The sequence below is a fragment of the Pollicipes pollicipes genome, unplaced genomic scaffold (assembly GCF_011947565.3).
Source record: "Pollicipes pollicipes isolate AB1234 unplaced genomic scaffold, Ppol_2.1 Scaffold_7262;HRSCAF=8765_pilon_pilon_pilon, whole genome shotgun sequence".
Lineage (NCBI taxonomy): Eukaryota > Metazoa > Arthropoda > Thecostraca > Pollicipedomorpha > Pollicipedidae > Pollicipes > Pollicipes pollicipes.
In genome coordinates this window covers 8,822,549-8,847,619 of record NW_023597055.1, presented here as the reverse complement: position 1 = coordinate 8,847,619, position 25,071 = coordinate 8,822,549, and the positions used below count along the sequence as shown (strand labels likewise).

The 25,071-nt window shown below is 56.6% G+C and overlaps 1 protein-coding gene across 2 annotated transcripts in view; it reads left to right on the top strand.

The window, feature by feature from the left end:
- The first annotated feature begins 3,915 nt into the window (after positions 1-3,915).
- The window catches only part of LOC119114280 (rab11 family-interacting protein 4B), a 47,978-nt gene continuing 26,822 nt past the window's right edge, over positions 3,916-25,071 (top strand). Inside the window, exons 1-5 of one of the 2 annotated variants that reach the window (XM_037238477.1) lie at positions 3,916-5,091; positions 9,705-9,915; positions 12,695-12,772; positions 17,366-17,455; positions 17,884-17,937. In XM_037238477.1, the coding sequence (XP_037094372.1) occupies positions 9,788-9,915; positions 12,695-12,772; positions 17,366-17,455; positions 17,884-17,937 (350 nt within the window). In that variant the 5' untranslated portion in view covers positions 3,916-5,091; positions 9,705-9,787. The remainder of the gene's footprint in view (positions 5,092-9,704; positions 9,916-12,694; positions 12,773-17,365; positions 17,456-17,883; positions 17,938-25,071) is intronic. The other variant, XM_037238478.1, reaches the window with a different exon arrangement.

The window sequence follows — 25,071 nt, the reverse complement described above, 5'->3', positions numbered from 1 at the left end:
CACCGATGATAAGAAATGCCAGGCTCGCATTCAGATGTTGGGCCGTTGAGCAGGTGCGTGCTTGGATCGCTGACAGCTCCCGAGCATAAATGAGGATGTCGGCAAAGGGCGTTCGCCTGAATAAGCCGTGGACTTTCATTGACTGGAACGAGACTTGTCAGAAAAGTGTCCTGGCTAGCGGGGTCCACCCGTTGGCCGAGCTGCCTCTTTGCGTAAAAACAGTTGCTGGCATCGATGTGATGAACCGGCCACTGCGTAGACGTTGACATCAGGGCTTGGCATGGATGATTTACGTTGGTTTGACGGTAGTTTTTTAAACCTCGAAGTCCTGGACAAAATTCTGTTCACAACCACGTGCAACGCTATCCAGATGAACTGTTTCCTCAATGGGCCAGCTGAGCTGAGGTACAAGACGTCCCAATGACGCCCGGAGTACTTGTCTCGAGGGACGGGATTACCGTTAGATGGACACTGATGGCCCACCGCATCTTTTGCGACAATGAGGTCGTTTACGATTGGTTATAATTATTAAATATAATTATAAATTTTGGGGTCGTTTAAATAACAACGTCAGGGTGCCGGTGGTGAGGTGGTGAAGCCGCGCGTCTGGGAAACCAGAGCTACGGGGTTCGGCTCCTCGCGGTGCCCGTCACTGTTGTCAGGGCGTGAGGCAGGCAACGCCATGTTGCCTTAGCAACTTCGTGCGTCTTAAAGCTCCAATGACACAGATTGTTACACTAAGTGCGAGATGCGGATCTAGGGGTCCTGAATTTGAGATCAACGTACTGTCAATTTGCGTCCTCCTCCCCCCCCCCCCCCCTCCTGCCTCTTTCTCCACTCGGCCGTCGGTGGGGGCGCCTCAGTACCTCAGTACCAAGCTCTTGTTGGCGGAGCGCCGGCAATCTCGACGGCCTGTGTGCGCCAGTGCCGATGACGCACGTGTTACGCAGCTGCGCAGCTCACTGTTTTTTTATCTATTTCTCGCACTTTGTTTCTGAAAGCTGAAACTTCTCAGTTAACCACGAAAGGAAATAACATTTGACGTCAGCGTGGGCAGAGGATGCTGTTTTGCAGGCACGGTCACCGCTAATCTAACTTTCATTAAAATGTGTCAGTTCTATCAGATCTAACTTCGCCATTTTACTATTGAAATGCTCGTTCTGGCAGCATAGCCACGCGGCGTTTCTCAGCATTTTTCGCCCGGGGCCGTATGCTGTTATATGCAAGTGTGCATGCAAACAAAGCGAGCAAGCCTTGCCATTTTCTTGCATTGCAGATTTTGTGAAGTTGCATCAACTCCCAGTCAACTTCGTGACCTGCATTAAGTTCATTCTTTTCACGCCATTCAGCGTGGTGGAGTTTGCAGACGCGACGAAATAACAACAGGTTGTGACTTTGAAGAATCTGAGGAAATTTGCCCCTTCGAATCGCGGTTCCGGGCGCCGCTTGAATTCGTTTCAGCTCACTTTACCTTCAATCTTTTCCGCCTCTGATACATACGTGGATGTTGTTTTTTTTGTCGTTGACCTCGAGACAGCACGTGAAAAAACATTCACAAAATTCTGCCTAGTGGCTGCGCAGTGCCACCACCCAAACAAGCCAGAAATGTCGGCGTAAGATACCGCGGCGTCCCGTGTTATCCCGGCGTTCTGAACACTGCCGGCCGTCCCAAAACCGGTCTCCCTCGGGTCCAACACCACTTCCTTGACCGGCCGCCCCTTGACCCGGATCAGGCACGTGACGTCACATGCTGGCATCGCACCGCTCTGCCATCTATCGGGCGGTATCGGCGGCGGGCCGGCGGTCAGCAAGGCCGCGGCGGGTGCTGGCCGGCTTACTGGGCTTAAAGCTTCCGTGTTTTTATTAGTGGCCGACCGTGCTGTGTGGCCTGCGCTTGGCCGCAGACATGAACGTTCGTCTGCAAGAACGCTCTAATCTGTGGGCTGTGCATGCTTACCAATGATGATTTAGTCTGGGATAAAACGCTGCCCTAAAACGCTGATACGACGCTGGATAAAGGTATCGCAGCTCTTGCGAGGATTGTAGTTACCTTGTGGGCTGGAGGAAAGGTGATGGGCGCAGCGTATGCATGATGAGCATCCCATTCAGGTTGCTCGCCTGGAATACCAGATGTTTTACGATATGTTTCGCTATACTGTGTCAGGTGCGCTCTTTTGCACCCGAGAGAGAGAGGGCGTCGAGAGAGAGGGCGCTTGGCTAAAAAGATCGCTAAACCTGCCTCAAAATACATACCAACGTGGTTCCCCAAATTTAAGCCGCTTTCTTCTCAAATTCGGGAACGAACCTGTCACCCCAGTCAAACAAATATGAAACTACGCTCTGACCGTGTCCTACTTAACAAAGCCGCTTCGCGCCAGCTAAAAATATGCACTGCAAATATCTAATTCGAACAAAATGTGTATCACAAGATGAGACGCATGCTCCAAGCAGCAGCACATTAGCAAGGTGACCACTGGTGGTGTCTCGTCTATGGCCAAGTGTCATCGATCGCTGTGCGGGAAAGCATTTCGTTCTGACATGTCGGGACTTTGCTCCGGGGAGGTGCGGAGGAAAGGTTTGAGTGGTTGGCCAGGAAAAACCACGGAGCGGTGATCAGTGTCGGCTGTTGGTTGGAATACGTTGCTATGATGACGGGCGCCTACAGAAACAGCTGGCACTCCTATTTGGAAAACCTTACTCTGATCGGCGCTATTCGAGAGCCGTCAACAATTCGAAAATAAGCGCAAGACGAAGAAAAGACGAAGTAGGCGACGGCTGAGGCTGGCGATATTCCATCCACAACACAAACACACTTAAACATTACCATACAGTGGCATTCATGCACATGTGCTGATGCATGGGAAGTATGGACTTGAAAAGGTCTTACTCACAATGTGTTTCGGTATTTCCCTACCAAAAACGCTTCAAAGTTGTCTGCTCTTTGTAACATGTTTTTCTTCCATTTTTTCTTTTTCTTTTGTTTTTTGGACCTTCTCCTGCTTTTGTTTTGCGCCCTTGCCTGATTTTGAACCACAGGGTGACAGCCGTTCGAGTCTCACCCGTAATAAATACCCAGCTTCGTTCACTGCCCCAGGCGCTATGATTCGGCACGACAGAGCCTGTCGTCGCCTTCAACAACAGCACGCAAAGTCCGTCCCGCCCCCCCCCCCCCCCGCCCCGACCCCAGCGCGGCACGCATCACGCTCAGGCGGGCTCTGTGGCGCCGGCAGAGCAGGGGTCATCACCTTCTGCCCCGGATCGGGTGACCAGGCAGGCACGAATATGGGAGCAAACGTGGCTGGCGTCCTGCGTTCGTGGGGCAAAAATGCGGCCAAAGCGGCCAAAAATGCGGCCATATGTGCTGCCGACCTGCGTGCTACTCGCCCCATTCTTGTCTGCGTAGCTGTTAATTTAGCTCAAAGCTCCGCACCACGGCGGTTAAAATAACGCTAGGATGTTAGGAACGAATCGACGCATTAGTCAAAAATAAGCAGTAAAAGACTAGGACTTCATTCTTCCTATTTGGACGTGAAAGATCTCTCGCGGACATTTACACGATAGCTGATAATATGCAACGCCCCATATAGTGCAGCAGCCTCATGTCGTGCCTGGTGATCTGGCGTCGCAGCGAAACGGGCCACCTGCTGCTGAAACTTGACGCGGCTGACTAGCGTCACAGCGCCAATTTCAGGGCTCAGATTGCCAGTCGATCAACATGGCAAGGGGCGATAGCAGATGGTGGTCCTTGCTGTATCGCTGCGATAACTGATAAGCCTCGATGACTTTTGCTGGTATGCGGAGCCATGGTGCTATCTGGTGTCCTTGTAACATTTTCGTCAAATTACTCGCGTAATTTCAGCACCTGTTAGTCGGAAAATACGCGTGGAGTACTGACCGCAAGCTGTCTGTCTTGCTACGTCGAAGTTTGAGATTTTTGGTGCTTGACGAAAATGCTAGCGGCCAACTGTATCGGCGATCACTTCCGCAGGCTTGTGGAAAAAGTAAGAGTTGCGATACTTAGTAGATGTGCTTTTAAGATGTGGATGATACACAGCAGTAGCCCCTGCCTTAGCTGTAACAGCCATTCGGAAGCGGCAGCAGTTCGCACCGTAACCTTTCGGCGCTGGAGTGATATGGCCCGTTCTCAGCCGAGGCATGCCGGTGCTTTATCGACCGCACGGGCCCAAACAAGCCAATGAAGAGCTGACCCCTTCGACGCGACTATTATCGCGCACGCAATAGGTCTATCCATCTCCGTCAACAAGGAAAAGCGTTGGGGTAGCGGGGTCGTGACATGGAGGAGTGACCTGGAAGGCAAGTCACGTGCCAGACGGTAGCTAGCGCGGACGAAAAACAAATCGCTCACGTAAAATATGCCACGCATATCAGTTCTTTCTCAGTTCGTCAAAATTTCCAGTCAACGCGAAGGTGAAGAAACCCACAAATCTGACGATGCGCATCAGTTGGCCAGTTTGTACTTTTTGATGTTTTTCGGCATGCGTTTTAAATTCGGTCAGGAACCGGCGAGGCATTCCCACGATGCTCGCCATGGCAGGCACTAAAGCGCCCGAGGGTGTTAACGTTCCCGATCTAACCCACTGGCGTGGATCCAGTGTTTGGAGAGGGCGCAGCCAAAAATCGTCGAGTGTCACCGACGGTAAATCTAAGAGAGACTCGAGCCGTGGTTCGTCGACCTCGAGCAATCGCAGAACGCTGGGTGACAGTGACCGAAAGTCACCAGGCAGTGCTGACCTTAAATCGTCTCAACGTTTGAGCCCCAAATCTGCACGCGACCGCGGCAGAACATTGTCTCAAGGTTCTAGCGGAAAATCGTCACAAGGCTCCCGCCGAAAATCGTCACAAGGCTCCTGCCGCAAGTCGTCACAAGGCTCTTCCCGAAAATCGCCTGGGGGCCTGGGCCGGCGTCCGTTGAGCGCCTGGGGGCAGCGGGGGCAAAGATCGTCCCGTGGTGCGGAAGCCAAGCCAGCGAGTCGGTCAGCTGCCCTGCGCCGGTCCCGCCTGGACGCCAAGGCGCGCTTCGTCACCCACTACGCCGGCTCCTGGCTGACCAACATGGCCAGACAGGCCCCGGTAAGATGACAGCCCCGATAGTCGTGTCCCCGTCTGTCCGTCCCGATAGCCCAGTTGGTTAGAGCGCCCATGTTGCGCCCATGCTAGAGTGCTCCATGTCCACCCATCCGTGGCGGGCTGCGCACGAGGCGCTTTATGCCATCGCCACCTGCTCCTGACTGGTGCGGCCTGCGGCCGGTGGGAGCGGCCGTGCGAAAGGTCCCGTGACATCAGAGGACAGTACGGACCATGCCCAGCATTGAGGCACGGCGAGCTGGAGTCGCAAACTTCTGCCGTTGACCCGGCATCTCACGATTGGATGGTGAGATCAGGCCGCACGCAAATCAAATCAGAAGGTTAGGAATAAATATTTAAAACATTTTGGCCGTCATTGTTGCAGTGCAGACTGATATGGCCTGCAGAAGCCAGATCTTGCTCGGCAAAAGCGAGTTCCAGAGGCTGCTGCATCTGGCGTTACACGTATTTACGTTACGACAAGGCCTTCGCTTAAACCCGTGTGTGACGTAGCTACGTGTGACGTCACGGGTAACAGCCCCAAATAAGAACGCCTTCGAAAAAGAAGTAGTACCTGCGCTACAAATGACGATTTCATTTACAGGACCGATACTGGAGTTAAGCAGAAGTCGTTTTGATCGATAGGGATAGGGGTAGGGATAGAGATAGGGATAGGGATAGGGATAGGGATAGGGATAGGGATAGGGGAAGGGGGAATTGCTAACCCGAAGTTGACAGGGACTAATAATAGTTGACGAATGATAGACATATTTTTTATCAGCGAGCCCAGGAAGGGTGGTTTTGCTGCGTTGTGCGTGCCATCCATCAATAATCAAGAGCCGCTAGCCACTTTGAGGAACTAGAAACGAAGATCTGGAAGCTTTCACATAGGTGTTCTACGCACTAGCTGATTATCAAATCATAGAATTCATGCATCAAATTTAGACTTAGATATACGGTCTTGTTCAGGCATGGCAGCTGTATTCAGCGTAGATTCAGACACCGGTGCTCTATTTCGAACTCGAACGTCGGCACTTGTCCGCGCCATCTTGCCAGAGCTGGCGGAGTCCGAATGAATGCATCCGTTACTTGAGTTAAAAGAAATCAGTTAGCTACGATGGTCGGATGAATAACCCTTTCACATGAAACGCACTCCTCTGTCTCACTGAATGTTCGAAGGAAGACTTCACCTCCAACGTTGTGGGCATGGGCTTACCGTCGTCGCTCCAATAGGAGACCCGTCATATTCGTCTTAATAAGGCTAGAAGCTCGTTATAGTGTTTGCTTTGCTGTCTGTCATGTACGAGGCGCGGTCCGGTGTTGGCCGGCGTCGGGACCTCACAGTCATGTCTGCAGATCAATGACGTCACTGATCAGACTTCCTGTAAACTACCTGCCGATTTCATCGCGTACCTTGGGCACATCGAAACACTGCCGGCGGGTCCAGGCCGCTCCCATCCGTCTGCGGACGGGCCGCGGGCGGACCGAGTAGGCTGGTATGAGCCGCTCTGGACTGGTTGTTTGTTTATGTTGTTGCCAGGCGACAGCAATGAGCGAAGTATGTGTAGCTGCTGGTGGAGGGTTGGTAGCAAAGCGGTTCAAAACCGGCGTTGGGTTTTTGGGTTTTTGAAGCTGGAGGAGACGAGCAGAGTTGTTGTCTGTGTGGGGCGGGCTGGGCGTTAAGTTCGTGGCTGTACTGGGCCTTGCGGTGGTGCTGCTGCATCTGATGCGACCAACCCGTCACTAAAAGGTAGCGGGATTTGATGCGCTGAAAAGGGCTTCGGGAGTGTATGTGCTTCGGATCTGCGGCTTCTTTCCAAAAGTTGGGGAGATATTAGAACTTTGATTTACCTCTCCGGAGCAGAAACCGCTTGAAGTGTGATTCACTGTATTCGTATTGGACCGAATATTGATTCATTTTGGCTGCAGTGTCCACTCACCCCATTAGCTCGTCTTTAGACCAATTCTAATCGCATGGGGTCATCTTCAGGTCAATGTGTGACACAGATAATTCATGAAAGCGTATTTTGTATGGGGGTATTCCCTCACCCGACGCACTTGGCAGGTGCTACAATTAACTAAACTTGTGGCGATCCTATGTTCTAGCATATGGAGCAAACTGACGCCAAACATTTACCATTCGACGTAGCACAGCCAGTAAACTGTACTTTCCAGGGCATGCTGACCATGAGTCATGTTAAATGTCACAAACCACGCGAAAACACCAAAAGCAGCTTGTGGACGATCCCGTGCTCCATGTCTATGAGAACAGATCGCTACCAAACCTTTTCCATTCGATGTCGCATGATCGTTAACCTGTGGTCTTCGGGACAAAATGACCTTTGGTCAGACGAAGGTCACCAAAAATACCGGAAGCTGCCGAAATCGGCTGTGGAGCATTCCATACTAGGAACCTAGCGGGTCGATCGCCATCAAACATTCAACGCATGGTGAGCTATGATCAATCACGTAACCCTTTTAGAACGTAGTGACCTTGGGGAAGTTCAAAGGTCACCAAAATTACCAGTACTGTCCAAACCAATCTGTAAGTGACCATATACCCTGTGGGACCGATGACCACCAAAGCACCGCTCTTCGAAGCGTCATGATTGATAATTTGCCCTTGATAAAACATGGTGACTCTGGATTATGCGAAAGATTCTCAAAACCGCGTATGCACGATTGGTGACGCAGTTGGGGGGGGGGGGGGGGGGGGGGTCATAGATGCTAGTTCAATCAGTGTTCGAGATAAGCGTTGGCTGTTTTGGGGTTTGGCGGTTTTATTTTAAGCTTGGAGTGAGTTTTTTATCAAACAAAGCACTTGATGCTACGCTTGGTCTTGATAGCCATGCTACACTGCTTAACACTAGCGGTGATTCAGCAGTAAACAAACCGGCTGCGGACCACTCCACACTCGGAGCCTATCGGACCAACGGTCACCAACATGTTCAATGTTTGACTCGCCATTCAACGTTCGATGCTTGATTCAACATTCAACATGCATTGCTATTGTCTGGTGTTCTCGTCGCGAGGGACATCACGAGCAGCATGATTTTACCGACGCATTTGCGTATCTATAAGGAACGGTCCAGGGGTGAAGCATCTTGGTCCGCCCAGGCAACAGCCGAGAGTTCCTACCGCCTCACTACGCCGCCTTGCTGCGCGCTGCTTCAGCCAGCCGGGGAGGCGACTACCCGGGGCATGCACGACCACAAACGAGCCAATCAATACCCCGCGCTGCGCTACCGGCAGGTCGGTTGGCACAGCGCCAGCTGTCCAGCTCGGTGCACGGTTTCCCGGGTCCCCGGGTCGGCGGCGGCCGGGGCCGGCGCCTGCGATACGTCCGGCGTCCCTGCCGGGGTTCGGTTACGTGGTGTGTCGGGGACTCTGCACCGCGCTCGGCGGGGACCGCGCTTTCCAGGGTGTTCCGTTCGGCCCGGCGGCGGTGGCGGTGTTGAACCGAAGCCCCACACCGCGCAAAAACCCACTGGCCTTGTCCGATGGTGGCTCAGGCAGCCGTCGTGGTCTGTGACAAGCCTGTCCTCTTTCACGACGTGTCCGGAGTGGCGTGCAGGGGGCGTCCCTACGCGAGAGGCCAGGTCGAGTCTTGAGGAGCACTGCTGTGCCAGTGCTCGGGAGAGGAGTGAGCACTGGATACGCACCGTGCCTGTCATCCTCACCGTCTTGTCATACGCCTGTCGCACCTGACGAGCGTCGCATCGCGGACCGAAGCGAGACAACAGGCGTGAATGGGTGCGACAGCGCTGATGGCACGGAAGTCGTTTTTGACAATTTGTGTTTGGAACGCAAGTCTCTGTTAGGATCGGGCAATGCCGAGCGACTACAAAAATGTCGGGCAGAGGGGACTTATCACTTACCCGCTTTCCGGACTTACGATTTAGGTCGGACGGCGTTGCAGGAGTAGGTGGCCTCGGGTAGATGATTAATGGTGTGATCCCGCACAGACGAACAGTCTGGTCGTTATTGACATTAGAAGGCGCGTGAACGGGCACGCAGTGATGACGTGCCAGTTCAGATGCGACACAAAGGAACACGAGGCGTGTGGCAGGAGATTAAAGGTTTGTGTGCTCCAGCAGCGGCCTGGGATTGATCGCACTTACCTGACTGCTCGTTTTTGAAGAAATGCTTCAATAACGTCGCATACACCGAGCTGGAAAGCCCTTGGCGCTCGGATAGATAACGGTTCTGGGAGAACAGCTATTGCACCGGCACCGGAAAGCAGTCCAAGGGTCGACGCACACTCTCAGGAGCATCATCCGCGGCGGACTAAAATACTGGACCGTTTATAGTTCCATCACGGCTTCAGGGTCGAAGCGAAATCGCTTTGATAGACGCCAGCTCTTGATTTTTTCTTTTCTTTTATCTTTATTTTTTCTTTCTTTTTTCGCCACCTCTATTGTGAAAGACGGATGCGACGCGTAGCGTGGTATTCTTCGGAACAGCCGCGTTCGAACCCCACACACGGCTGCCTTTTTTCTGTGATTGCATCGCAGCCGCCGTCATAAGGAGCTGCCAAGTCGATTTCCACAGCACGCCCGCGCGTCGGCAGTGCGCTCCAGCGACGCGAACGTCCCTTCAGCCCGTGCGCTCTGTTGCAGGACGTGCCTGAGCTGACGCTCGAGCTCTCCCGGGTCAGCGCGAGACAACCGCCGAACAGCGCCCAGGAGCCCGGGCGCCAGCGATGGCCGCCTCTCCGAGGTTCGGCGGGCCGCCGACAGGGGGCAGCCCGGTCGGCGACATGGACGACGACTCGGCCATTGGCCGCGGCTCCACCAGTCCGGAGCTTCAGGTCAAGATCGACGGCTCCAGGTACGGTGCAGGACAGCATCGAGTTGTGAACACGACAAGTGTACAGAACCTTGTGACTTACGGCGCAGTGCAGATGAAACCAGGTACAGCCTCGGCAATGCGGCAGATTAGACGGCCATGGCTGGAGGGGCATCGCAAGTCGTGCCCTTTCGGTTGGCGTGCGGCTGGCATAGGAAGTGGGACTCATGGCAGTTCTGGAATTTCCTCAAATGCAGTCCTTGTTATTCGGGCTTCATGACGCATTCGGCTGATGGTGCCATGCGGCGTCGCCTGCCTTTGATCCTGGCAGAATGGGCAGGCTCCGCGGGTATCGAGCCCCGTGTTTCTGGTCTCCCAGATGCGCCGAATGACCACTGCTCTAGCGGACATCAGCCGCGAATGAGGCCGAAACAAACACTTCGGAAGTATTTCGAGTGTAGCTGTTGTCGAGATTCGCGGGGCAGCACATCAATTGATAAAAATCGGTGGAGACCAGTACAGGCGTCCGGGAACGCACTACCAGCGAGCCCCATAGCAGAATGCATAACAGATACTATTTAAGACTATAACATATAAGGCGTCATACCTGTGGCATAACTGACGTCAGGAACGGATCACCGTCACGCAGCAATAATTCTCTTAACGCCGCCAACCAATACGCCGCGTATGCTATTCAAACATCTGATGTTACCATGCGAATGGAGGTTCAAATGATACTTATGTGATAACGAGTTATCATGCGGTGCTGAACGGGCCAAAGTTTGTTTGCACCAGCACTTTGAAATGAGACAGCCCAATTGCGACTACATGCATTTTAAAAGACAACACTTTTCTCCACTCAAAACATCCTTTTGCTTTGTCCGTGGGCTGCAAAGCTGTTAGCCTACGAGAGGCTTACAGTTTCGTTCGCCCCTTGTTTCGTTGGTGGGGCCTGCTTCTACCAGCGCGGTTGGTAGGATCAGGTCAGGTAGTGTCAGCTCGCTCCATCATACACAGTCCCTATACGGTGTCCGACATCTTTTCAACATGCTTTGTGGATTGTTCGCGATTTAAAAAAAAAAACGTGGCATTCCATGCGAGGGATGCAGAGCACCAGACTAAGCACAGGCGCTTCACGGTTGCCAGAATTGAACTGAGTCTGTCTGGCATTCAATAGGTGCTTTCAGGCCTCCTGGCGAGAAGCACACTAGTAAAATTTCGATTGATGAATGTGCTTTTCACAAGACATATTCAGTCCAGTCATCGGCGGTTGGCAAAAAATGCTGACATGAACTTGCGCCTCCTGATAACGCCCTGGTAAAATTTCCTCTCGCTTCCTGTTCACCAAGCCTACGAGTCATGAACAAGCCCGCCTGCTCTAGCCCACACCTTGCTCTGCAGCTGCGACCTCAGCCTTTGACCCGGAGCCGCGGCGGCCGCCAGCTGTCGTCGCTGACTCAGTGCTGATCTCACCCGGGGCTGCCCCGCGGCGCTGTCACGTGACCGGGCGGCGGGAGCACATGGCGGCGCCAGAGTAGGCCGGGCGGCGGGGCAGGTGGCGCGGTGACCGGCACGGGTGGACACCGTGGGCGGCGGCCCGCACGGCGGCGCCGACTGCGCCCTACTTGCGGTCGGCGGCACTTGTGGCGGCCCCGCGCCGGTCTGGAGAGGACAGGGCCGGCGCGGCCTCACCGGCGGCCGACATGTCAAAGACGGCCGCGATGCCGTGACTTAGTAACCGACGGATTGAACGTATCATAGGGGACCGTCGCCGAGACTTGGTAGAAAAATGTAAATGTGGTAGAAACGATCGGTAGATTTGGTAGATTTCATAGAAGGTTTGTACATTTGATATCAAAACGTGGCTGCGCTGGTTGCTTATCGTTGTGACGATTTTGCCCGGTTCGGTCACCGAGGCAATGCGGCGCGAATCGCAACCGTGGCGTAGTAGGCTTGCGTTACAAACGTGACGTTTGCTATAGCTGAGCGCGTTGAAATGCCATTGGATCTCCTTTCAACGGCCACTGAAATATTCATTGATTATGTGTTTTCAGCGAGCATGCCGCTGTTTCCGCTCGAAACAAAGTAACTGAAGGGAATTGAACAGCGACCGATCGAAAACAGAAAACTGCTCGGGGTGTGTGTACCTTGCAACGCGGTCGTCGGGGCCCAGAACACCACCGCCTCCACCGTCAACAATTCGCTAGACAAACTCGTTGCCTAACCCACACGCATTCGGGTAACATGCTGAGCGCGTTTTGCAACGAGCTGAGCTGGGTTGAGATGCCGTTCACACGACTGAGGCAGTCGTGTTCGGGTCTGCGACGAGCGCACTGCATGGCTGCACGCCCGGGCGGCTTGATGCGTTCGGCAGCCGGTTCCCCCGCCCCCTCCCCCCCTCAGCGCTTCAGTTTCAACCGACACCAGTTGCGTGGTGCTGAGGTGTTCGGCTACTGTGCACCAGTTATTCAGTGGTCTGTGAAGCGCGTCCTTGACAGAGGGTCTGACAGCCTCGTGTGACAGCGGGTCTGACCGCCTCGTGTGACAGCGGGTCTGACTGTCTCGTGTGACAGCGGGTCTGACTGCCTCGTGTGACAGCAGATCTGAGTGCCTCGTTTGTCAACGGGTCTGACTGCCTCGTTTGTCAACGGACCTGACTGCCTCGTTTGACAGCGGGTCTGACTGCCTTGTGCGACAGCGGATCTGACTGTCTCGTGTGACAACGGGTCTGATTGTCTCGTGTGACAGCGGGTCTGACTGCCTCATGTGACAGCGGGTCCGAGTGCCTCGTGTGACAGCGGGTCCGACTGCCTCGTTTCAGTCCGTGCAACAGCCTGTCGGACCAGGAGGAGAGCTTTGAGTGCTACGGAGAGGCGAAGGAGAACAACGCCAGCAGGAGGTGAGGCGGGACGCGCCTGCTGACGTGATGTGCTGACGATGGCGCTCTGGGGGGTTTGCGGCGCCGCGGCGCTGCACCTGCGCAGAGCAGGCGAAAGGAGTGGAAATACCGCAAACGCGGTGTACATAAGGCCAGCAGTGACACAATTGTGAAATCAAACATTACTGCGTGGTTTTCCATGGCAGGGGATGCACCAAGGTAACTGACTTATAGGTGCTGTGTTTGACATATTTACCTGCCGAGTCGCATACACATTTTGTGCAATCACACACGTATAACCCACTTTACGACGCACGCGAAGAGCATAACCCTGTTTGCCGATGCCATCAGCGAAGGTTCAGCGGTGACCAGCCGTGTCGCGTCGTCAACATTCCGACGTCGGCCTGCGATGCCGCTGGCTGAGGATCTGTCGCGGCGGAGGGGAGGGGGGGGGGGAGGCACCTGCCGCCAACCGGGGCCGTCACGTCCGACACGGACGCGACGTCTTCTCACACAACAAAGCCGTCAGTGAGCGGGCCAGAGGTTCTGATCGCTCTGGCGCGCAGGGCGGACCCGGCGCCCGCTGCACCGCTCTGAGTGGCTGGACGAATGAGATTGCCTGGCAAACAGCAGGCAACGGATATCCGTGTCGCCCCGGAGGCCATTTGCGTTCACAGACCGGATAACGCACTAGAAAGCGCGCTGCTGCGTTTTCCTGTTCAGCGCGCCGCGACCGGTGACGAACGACGTGTTTCGCGGCGGCACGCGGGTGTCTGTGTTGAACGCACAGTGGGGGTTCCGTGTGTCGGACCGGGGGCGTGTTCGCTCATGTCAGGTGTTACATGTTATGAGATGTCAGATGTTATCGATGTAGCGGGGTGCGACATGTTGCGCAGTGGGGGTTCCGTCGAGGGTCTGCGATTAGGCATTAACATTACAACTGTGGGGTCATGATAAAGCCGCTGCGTAGCCCAAGCTTCCGCCAAATTTTAAATATTCTTGATCTAGTGCGCTGTGGCTGCGCTTTGCGTTGGCTGGTATGCGGCAAGCTACGGCGAAACGCTGAAACACGTACTGCGCGGCACAAGGTTGTCGAGGGTGGCGGCTTTGAGCCGCCGGTCTGCATTCCACGAAGCGTCACGTTGTTTGCCCTCGCATCGCGTGCCGTCCAAGCTCTGTGACGACTGGCTCGACAGCAGGCTTAAAGTGGAAAGAAACCTGCCGGGCGCCGCACCAGACGACCACAGACCGTCCGTCCAGTCCCACTCCACCAGACGGCCACAGCCACGGACTGTCGTCCAGTCCCGCCCAGCCAAATGGCCAGAGCCACAGCCAGTCCCACCCCAGCAAATGGCCACAGCCACAAACTGCCATACAGTTGCACCCAGTCAAACGGCCGCAGGCTGTGGTTACGGTCGAGCTGTCTCCGTCAGCTTTCCACGACCATGCACGACCTTCTACGCCCGTCCTCGAGATCAGCTGCGGTACCGGCACCGCTCGCTGCAGCGGGTACTCCTTGATCGAAGGTGCCCGCTTGCACCGCACGCCCCCTCCCCCTCCCCTCCAGCCCCTCCCCCAGTTGGCCGCTGCAGCTGGAGTGAAGGCAGCTGCTCACAGCAGCGGGTGCGGCGCCGGGAACGCCTCGGGCGCTGTCTCAAACGCGGCCAGCTGAGGACCTCTGAGCGCACAGCTCAGAGGCGGCTTTGTCGATCAGAGTGAAGAGGTGGTTGCGCTGGCAACCAAGTAAAACAATTACTCCTTGCAATGGTCATACTACTTTGGAATGGCATTTGTTTAGGCACTTGCCACCTTCCGGTTGCTGGGGAGAGGCTTATCGACCTTCCCCGGAATATGTCCTGGCACCAATTAAAGGGAGTGCTCCAGATTTCTATGGGATTTTAAACTGAACTAGACATTTTGAAGGTTATTCGGTGCAGTTCACAGCCCTGTCCCTCTGAAGACCTAAAACTCTTCAGTTTCTGAGCTATACGTCCGCGAAGATGGGGAGACTTTTTCGGGTAGAGTATTTCCAGGCCACCTTGGCACGCATGACGTCATAAGAACGTCAATTCAAATCCTGTCATTCCATATGCCATGCAGCTATCAAGGCCAATACAAATATAACGGTCAAGTCGCAGATATCTGGTGTCCGTGAGTACGATTTCAGGTATAATAGCCGCCAATTAGCTCAATCATTGTTGTACGACGACGTAATCAAACAGTGCCTATGGAGAAGCAAAGTTACCCAGCAGAGAAATGGTGTTGTCTAGAGCACCCCTTTTGTACTTGAAATTCTAGCAACGGTTTTAAGTGAGCTTGTTTCATCATGCCTCATGTTTGCTTTAATATCTTGAAATGTGAAACATTCCCTTTAACCTCGGCATCATTCGACAACTGCACGACATTGGTGACGTCACAGCTCAAGATAAGTTTTCCGAAAATATTTCCAAATTGTGTATCCATTCCAAATCTGCACAGTAGCGCAACTAAGTGGAAGTGGATTGGGTAAATGGGATGCTGCTACCTCTCCAAGCCCATCTGTATGCACGTTCATTGACTCCAAACCACACTAGACCAGACCGCATGGAAAGATTTGGCCACTTCGTCCCCAAATGTGCCCACATGCGCCTCGTTACTTCAGCACTAGTGCGCAATATATGTCCATAGAGGTCTAGCACCCTTCCGATATGTTAACATCTTGAATATGTTTCTACCCTTGTGGCCTTGCTAAGTCAAGGAATCAGATGAAGTTTCGGACTCAGTTCCAAACACAATGCACGTTTTAAAGGTCAATTCATGCCATCAGTTCATAAAACATCCTCGTTATGTGGTGTCTACAGTATGGAGTAAACATCCTGTGCAATGAATCGGCGTAACGTAGGATAACCTGTTGATCGAACTGATCCTTCGCAAACTAATGACAAAGAGTGCTAAGTGTTTCGGACGTTTGATGAGTGAGGCAATCGTAGCTCGATATGTGACGGTCTTGGGCTCAACCAGACTTACTCTGAGCTCTTGACACAAACTGGCACTCATAACGAAAGTTACTTCTTGACATAAACTGGCACTCACAACAAATGTTACTTTGAGCTCTTGACACAACCTGGCACTCATAACGAAATTCACTTTGAGCCCTTGACACAAACTGACACTCATAACCAAAGTTACTTTGAGCTCTTGACACAACCTGGCACTCATAACCAAAGTTACTTTGAGCTCTTGACACAAACTGGCACTCATAACGAAAGTTACTTTGAGCTCTTGACACAAACTGGCACTCATAACGAAAGTTTCTTTGAGCTCTTGACACAAACTGGCACTCATAACGAAAGTTTCTTTGAGCTCTTGACACAAGCTGGCGCTCAACAAAAGTTACTTCGAGCTCTTGACACAAACTGGCACTCAAAACGAAAGTATCTGTGACCTCTTCACACAAGATGGCACTCATAACGAAAGTTACTTTGAGCTTTTGACACAAATGGCAGTCATAATGAAAGTTACTTTGAGCTCTTGACACAAACTGGCACTCATAACGGAAGCTACTTTGAATTTTTGACACAAACTGGCACTCATAACGAAAGGAAGTTTCAACGGAGCTCACAAACGCATGAATCACAATCAGGAGCCAACGTTTTTGAGATAAATCAGTTTGTAGTACGAATTTGGCTGACCTATGATGACCAGACTTCGTAGATAGCCACCACGTCATGACTAAGTCATCACGAAACAACACACCACGGGTGTTAAACGCTCCTTTCTCGGAAACTAGCGGTCTCATAGTTAGAGAATCATAACTGAATTCTTCCCAGAACCTTGCAAGCAGGCAACTAGCTGCCCACTTTGGCGTGGTTCACGCAATCCGACGCAGTCTGCATTACTCGCAGCGCGTTTAGGTCATGCGCAAAACACACCATTTACTGGATCGTTCGCGTGGGAAGAATGTCGGACGTACCGAGAAAATTACGACCATCAGAGCCAACAGGTTCACGAGAACCCGACGGCGGCCTCTGTTGCATTCATGTGGCCGCGGTGTATCTTCCCGAGTAAACTCGGCTCAGTGGATCGCCTGAAACCACTACGATCTGGGAGGAAATGCACGTGATTTACCTGCCAAGTGGCTGGTGATTGATGTGTTGCGAGCATGCTTATTTTCCACATATGGTTGTGAACGTCGCTTGGCTTCCAAACGACGAACTAGTTGGACCATAATTCAGTCCCATTTGCATCTGAATACCGTAGCTTGGGAACAACTGACAGGCCGCTTGCGTCATCTTAGCATCATTGAAATCGGTACGCACGGTTTCCTTAGCAACGGCAGAAAAGATGATATAGATAGCCCGGCCTGAGGCAGCCAGGCCGTCCGCTGCCGTCGCCTGCAGCCAGGCCTTGTATGTCGTGAATGCCGACTCACACATCTGCCCAAATGTCATCGCGTGAGTCACCGCGGCTGCCCGCCCCGTACAACTGTCAGATACGCCAGGGCGCGTGGAACCCTCGATAGCATGGCATTTGGGGCCACGGCCAGCGCGATGTACGCACATGACGCTCGCGCCGCCCGGTGCGGCCGTTCGCCATCCTAGTCTTGTTATCGTGACGTCACGTTTGCTTTCGCAGCTCGAACCACAGCCGCAGTCAGTCGCAGCCGGAGGTGCCCATCGGCAGACGCAGCACGTGGCTGCGCACCAGCCTGCGCCGAAGCTCAAGGTCAGCGGGTCAGGTCACGGGCAGGGCCGCAGCGAGGAGGCTGAGAATGGGGCGGCACCACTGCCCGGCGCCACGTGGTCAATGTGCAGCACTAAACATAGATACGAGTGGAAACCGGTGTAATGGACAATGAGCTATGGAATTCTTGTCCCAACCGGAATACGAGTCTGAGGATTCCATGTTTTTGGTGGCACCGAGGAACTGAAAGGAGGAAAATACACGATGGGTTCCACTCAGCCGTGAGCAAGCCAAGCCCCCCCCCCCCCCCAACGGCCAAAGTGGCACGGTTATAAATGGCTTATGGGAGGGACTCCCTGAACCGAATGTGTGCTTTCCATATGTTGACCTGACGTGTTCCCAATGCGTGCAGCCCGGGACGCGGCTGTGAGCATGTTACGAGCGCGATCAATCACGTCACGTCATTTCAGGGACAACGCCAGCGAGCTGCCGGCCCAGTTTCGCCGCTACGGATCCATGAGACAGTAAGTCCGCGCATGGTGACAGAGTGCAGAGGCCTATGCTGCCCGTTTGCGACAACGTCGTGTTACGGAACGCGGGCGTCTGGCACCAGGCATGCACCCATGCTGGTTAGCCCGGTGGTGACGTCACCTGGTATTGTCGCGGCGGTGGCGGGGTCGTCGCCCGAGGCCTTTTTTGGTGCGCCTGCCAGCCTCGCCCCCCCCCCCCCTCCCCCCAGCCTGAGCAACAGTGGCAGCTGCACGTGTTGATGACACGACGACTTGTGCCGTGCCGTGACGTCCCTCCTCCCCCGAACCCGACCCCGCGCGCCGCCCGGTGCTGAAGCCTTCTGCACCTTCGTCACCGATCGATCCAATCTGCCGCGTCACCGCCAGCGTGACGTCACAGGTCAGCTATGCGGGTGCCCCGGCTTGTGTGCGGCGGAGCACCTGTGGGCGCCGTCGATCGCGTCGGGCGGCGGCGGCGGCGGCGGCGGCAGCCGCGGCAAGCGAGCTGGGCGCTGATCAGCGCTTGTGCTGCCAGCACCATCAGCACCGCCCACCACTCTGGCCGCCCGCCAGGCTTGAAGGAAGGCTCAGCAGTCCAGTCTGTGTTTCGGAGTTAAGGGCGGCTCTTTATTGACGGAGAAACGGGACAACCGCGCGCCGGCACTCTTGCGCTGCCGCGCCAGCTTCATGGGCCGCACTGTCGCACTTCTCCCAGAATTGGACGCGCAGTGCGGACCTACGGGCCCGGAAAATGACCGATTTCACTCAACACATCGCTGTATTGCGACACCGTCACCGTGAAAGCTGCTCAGTCGAAGCAAAAAGGTGCGGTTGCCGGGGTGCAGTCCATGACCTGCCGGACGGTTGTCTGTTCAGCGTTTCCGCGATCCGAATGTGTGCGTCTTCTGTATTTCGGTTAAATTATAAATCATACTGGGGCACCAAGTTTCAGCAGCATGAAACTGAGGGATGGCGATTACCTATTACACCACATTTCCTTTGTTATCGCTTTCCGGCGTCTGGAATCCAGTTGCCATGATACGCCTGTTTCCTCCGCGCGTCTCATCTAGCGACTTCATACCCAAAGTAAGCTTACGGAACCGGCCGCTAGGCGCTGGCGAGCATCTCGCCGTCGAGATCGGGCAGTGGAGTTAGAAAGTGATCGGCGCTGGGGAAGGGAGGGTGGCCGGTCCGTGCGGGTGAGGCGTGCCGTCGGTGCCCGACTGTGGTGAAGCCGGGCGGCGGGTATGGCGGAGCGGGGGACGTGACCCAGCGCCGCAGCATGTACCGCAACAGCAGCTGGAGAAGGTCAGTGGCCAGACGAGGGGGACGCGAACGAGCGTCGGAGCGTGAGCGATCGTGGTTCGGGTGCTTCCTGCGTCTGGGGTGGGACTGCCTCTGGTAGCGACTTGTTCAGGAGAATCAGTTCTCTCCGTCGACACTGGCTGGAAATAGCCATAACGCTTACGCAGATCCGGCGGTCAGCCGCGTTGTAGCCCGTTCTATGCTAGCCTTGGCGGGCAGACCCTTGCGCTGTTTTGCTCCACCGCGCGTACCTCCACTCGTACGCCCGTCACGTTGCCCAATCGGGCTCACGCACGCATGCAGGCCAGCGTCGCTACAAACAGACGCAGGCGCGTCTCTGGGGCCACGAGCTCGATGTCGGAGCCGGCGCGGCGGAGGCGCGCGTGGAGCCGCAGACTGATCCGACACCAGCCGTCCCGTCATGCGAGAGACGAGACGCCTGTCCCGACGTTTGTGTCACCGGGAACCTGTCCTGCCCGTCGTGCAACCCACCGAGGCATGCAGGCTTTTCACTTCAGCGCAGCGGACACGGACTCGGGACTGGTGAGAAGGCAGTAGTCGCGCAGGGAGACATTTGGGAAGCGGATGCAGTCGTTGCTGGGTGGGCGGCTTCACTGACGTAGCCTCGACGCAGTGTGCTGGCCCTGTTGGCGTAGCCTGCGTTGCAATTACTGCCATTAATGCTGAGTGGGGGCGCGCTGTTCGCCTGACTCTGCGGCAGACCGGCCCGGCCGCCGGTCGATAGTCATTTGTTTTGGAATGGTCGCCTAAGCCCGGTCATGGCCGGCTCCAGGTATGCCGGGCGGGCCGCCCGGTCGATCAGAAGGACGCAGTAGCAAGTGCTTCAGGCGAGGATGTGAGGACGCGAGTCCTCCTCCGAGGGCTCTGGCGCCTTGTACGATTCCGTGACTCGATGGCGCCGCGACTCCGACTGCGAGGACTCTGATCTTGACGGCGATGGAGTCTCTTCTGTGTCAAATCGCGGTGGACTGCGACGCGTCGTTCTGCTTTGAACGACGACAGCGTCGTCACCCTGGGCACATCGCGAGAGGGTCGATGATCTGTTCTGCACGCAGTATCCACATTGGAGCCTATCCAGACTCCCCCGGTCGTGCTGATAGCGCCTTCGGTCGGCCGTGCTTATATAACACGCCGGACATTTCTGAGCTGCTGGTGGAGCAGCCTCGCGTCGCCGAAGCCTGCGTCTGCAGGCGGGGTGACCGCGGCTTCGAACGCCGGCCCAGCGTCGCCCGCCGAGGCTTCCCAGCCGGCCGCTGCGCAGGCGACGACCGGAGGGATGTACCTGGGCAGAAGGGCTTCCCGGGGTCACGCGGGGTCACGACCAATCGGGGCCGCACTTCCGGCGCCCGGGCCGGACGACACCCGTCCGTCGCCTCGGCCGGCGGCGACGGACGGAACGATGCGGCCGTGTTCGACCCGGCTCATTTGTGTACGCTTCCGACGACGCGTCACCCCGCAGAACCCGGTGCTGGCTCAAGGGTCAAAGGCGTGGGACTGTGACTGTGGTTTGAGCTGTTCCACGGACACGCCAGACCTTGCGGGTCGGTTGAGACGGGGTCGGTTTGTCCGCCCCGGGATGTCTGTCAGCTCTGCACAGTGCGTGCGGCTGTGCCGCGTTTTGGCAGCAAACTGCGACCCTCGCGCGAGCTCAGTCCGCGCGCCGCCCTTAACACGGAAACTCTGGCCGCGACTTGATGCGCGTATCCACACTCGACGCGGTAATCCATAAGGGCTTCAAGAGACGCCGTCTTGTTTTGAGACCCCGAATTCCCGTGATGGTTTCGACGTACCAGGTGGCGCGCACACACTTTGTCGGCGGCTAACGGTGCCGCATACCCCAGATCCTATCTGCGGGCCGTGGGCGAAGCCGTGCAGATCGGGAGCGTTTCCTCCAAAGCGGGGTCGACCTCGCCTGAGATGTCTCGATTGCGCCAAAGGAACGCAAGCGGCCGGTCGGTGCAGCGCTGCGTTTATATCTTTGGTCCGTGCAGCCGATGACGCGTTGGCGTGGCAACCGTCGCTGTCGTTGATGTGTCACTGAGGTGTCGAGAGTGACTTGAAAACATGCGGTCTTGGATTAGACATGGCTGTTCTGTGACGTGCTCGTTTTAAGCGACCCAGTTTTTTTTTCTCGGCTGCTTTTTGGCAGTTGCAACATCACGAGGCGTTTAGTTCCTGATCCGAACGGTTGCTGCCTCTGTTGACTAAACGATGCCGCACGTTTGGACGCTGATACCTTGTGCCATTCTAACTGAACTAGTCTGCGGCGCTGCACTTCTCACGTTTTCAGGATTGTGCCTACACAAAAAAACAGCAACAGCAACATCGGCGGGGAACCTAGGATGTCCTTACCGGCTAAGTATCTCAATTCTCGAAATTAATTATGACGTTTTCAAAGTCACTTTGGAACAATTCCCGCTTCCGTATCGCGGATGTCCTCATAAGTCGCGGGCGCTACCGTGAACAGATGATTGTTTTCAGTCAGAGACTTGAGCTGGCAGCGTTGATTAATGGAGGCCGCTGCGTCGCCCCGCCGTGGTCCGACCGTGGCGGAGACGCCGCAGACAGGCGCTGCAGCCCATCGTGACGTGCGCTGCCCACCCCGCCTCCCTCGTGACGTGCGCCGCCTACCGCGCCTCCCTTGTGACATGTGTTACCCATCCCGCCTCCCTCGGACGTATGGGGTTGAAATGTGGAGGAGGCGTGGGGCTGCCCCAGCGCCTCGGCGATCCATCGCCTCAGTGCCTCGGTGATCCAGCCCGGACCCCTGTGGCCTGATTCGGACGCTCGGTGGTCGCTGTTCCCGTGAGGTCCGCTGGACCGCCACGCTATGTCGGGGTCCTCGCGGTCTTGTTCGGACTCACGCGGTCTCATCTGGACCCCGAGGTGCCGCTGTTCCGGGTTGCACCTGCTCCCTGTGTCTGGCACCGCCCCAACGCCTGGGAACTGGTCCAGCGACATCCGAACCAGCTCGAGGCCAGGGCCGGCGCCGCTGATGTCAAGGTCGTCGATGTCAAGATCACCGACGTCAAAGCCACCGGCGTGTGCGGCGCCGTCAGGGACCTGGGCTCCAGCGTGCCGGGCGACGGCCTCCTGTCCACGCGACCCCCCAACTGACGTGACCGCGGCCCGCAGCCCTGGTGAGCTGTCCGGGTCCCGGGCAGTTGGGGCCGCCAATCTGGGGCGGTTGGGGCCACCAATCGGGGACGGTTGGGGCCGGCCGTGCTGCGAGGCGGAAGCCCGCGCACGCTTTCTGCCCCCGGACAGATCGCGTCGGCTCGCGTTCTGTGCGCCACCGCACGTCCCGTGCGCCACCACACGTCACGCGGCGTCTGGCGCGCACGCACGGCTCCCACGTGTGGCGGCTGGGCCGGAGAGCTGGCGACGGCGCGGCGTCGGCGGGCGCTGCCGTCGGCGATGTGATCGCGCCGGCGCCTGTGTCGCAAGTGCCGGCCGTTGCTCCACATGTCTCCGGTTCGGCGGTGGACAGGGGCCGCTGCGGGGCTGCTGGCGGCGTGAAAAGCGTGGAGACAAAAACGCCCGGTCGTCGTGTGGCCGCAGGCTAGTTTGATGTATTCAGCTTGGCTCCGCTTGGCTTGGCGCTTGGCAAAGGCTGGCCGTGTTGAGCCGGCAGTGTTTTGCGAGTGACGCTGCCCGAGCCTCTGCCAGCGCCGCTCCGGCAGGCACTGGGCTGAGCCGGACAGGATGCATAGCACCGATGCATCCTGGTCGGTATGCATCGATCCAGCGCTGTTGAGGCCGGACAGGTGGAGCTCGAGGTGCGGCAGACGCTGGACAGGCCCGATGGATACCATGTCGCACGATAGAAAGTCGGCACGATATGGCGTTGGGGCGGTACTCGTGCCCCTCGCCTGAAAAGGAGATGTCCATTCAACCGCCCTGCTTACTTTCACGCGTTTAGCGCCTCCCGCACGACTGCACCGCCGGCTCGTCATTCGCCGACCGGTATGTAGATCGACCGCCTCAGTTCCGGCAATTAGTCTGGTTTGGGTCGCGGCACAGGTGCGCCCTGGCATGGGGCGGGCGGGGAGGGGGAGGCGGCGGCCGGCCGCGCTCGGCTGCCGGCCACGCTCGCCGGCCGCCAGCAGAGCGTACGCCAATGCCGACCGGCGCCCGGCGGCATCGAAACCAGGACGATGATCGAGGCGACGTGCGACGGGCGGGTTCCGCGGTCGCCGCCGCGGACGGACGGCGCCCGGTGAGGCGGCCGTGAGAATCCGGTGAGATCGCGGGACTCACATCGCGCGTGAGGCGCTGGGAAATCGGGATGCGCGCCGACTTCAGGCGAGCACCGTCGTGACGTGATCGCCGGTCGTGAGCGCTATCTCCAGTCGAACGGGCGACTGTCCGATCGGCGGATCATCGGGGCCAGTCGTGCCACAGTCTCTCCAACGGCGAATGCCCGCCCGCCCGCTCCGGCTGAAAATTTCGCAAGCTCCGTGCATGCATGCGATCAGCTAAATTAGCTGCGATGATTGGGGATGTTTCCTCGAAGCTGTGAGCCTCGATTCTTGATCTGCCACCTCCGAGCCCTCTACGGCGCGTGCTCTACCGATGGTTAGCTGCCTTCTCCAGAAGGCGCTCCGCCCGGCGGACGGAGACCAATCGCTCGATTCGGTCGAGTTCCGGCAGGGTTGCGGGCAGTGAAAGCTGCGCCAATTTTTGCCGGCGTTCGGCCGATTCCGTCGCCTCCAGCCGCTATTGTCGTCCGACCTTGCACGAGACTGCAGGCGAAAGCGCCGCAGCTGCGTGGCGCGGCACGAAGACAACAGGCCCGCCGGCAGAAGGCCGGCGCTGGCACGCTCGTCCAGAGCTCCGAGACTTCCGGCGTGGTGCCCCAATCATCCCGATGCACACACCTCGCTGTTAGCAGGATATTCGCGCCCGTTACTGTATTAAAGGCCACGAAGGTGCTCTCCACTCGACTGGCAATGACGTCAGTGCTAGCGGTCGTCTTCATCCTGGATAATCGGACCAACGTGGGCAGTCCGTGCGTGCAGGAGGTCATGCCGCCACGGGTCGCTTTCAGAGGCGTCTCCTGTTTTGGCGGGCCGCCCGCTCCCTGCCGTTCCTGCCGGGGACCTGGGAGGAGGTCGCCGCCGGCCCCAGCGCCGGGGGCCGGACCGCGAGCGGTGGCGGCCGTGAACTTCCGTGACAAATGTTGATGCCACAGCTCACATCGGCGTCCCCGCATCAAACAAAGTTCGGCAATGCGGGTCTGTTTGCACCATTTTGGCGTTCTTTCGTGGCGTGCAACACGCAGAACGGTCGCAGACCGGCAATAGCCACATGCTGCCTGGGTTGCCGCCCCCCCCCCCCCCCTCTCTCCTCTCCCGGGTACGTCCCGCGGCCTACATGGCGCACACGGTATCTGGTCGTCGCATCATTGGACGCGGCCCGGGCGGGGCGGTGGCGGCTGCTGCGTGGGGTTTGTTGGCGCCTACTGATGTCCGGATGTGACCAGATTGGAGGTTTCCGATGTGGGATGGCGACAGCAGGTCTCAGGCTGGAGGGGGTGGAGGAGTGGACCGCAGCTGGAGAGAGAGTGTGTCAGTCGTTCGTGACACAACTGAGGAGTGCCGGGTCGTGGTGGGGTCTGGAGGCTGGAGACTTGCGGGAATGCTGGTGGAAGACTGAGGAGCGCTAGGTCGTGTTGAGGACTGAAGGCTGGAGACTTGCGGGAATGCCAGTGGAAAATCGATTTGGACGTTAGTTTTGCCGACGTTCCGGCCCTGGGCAGCGTCCTCCTGCTCCAAAGTAGTGACGAAGCCTTGGCCTCGGGTGACCGCCGCGACTCCGGTA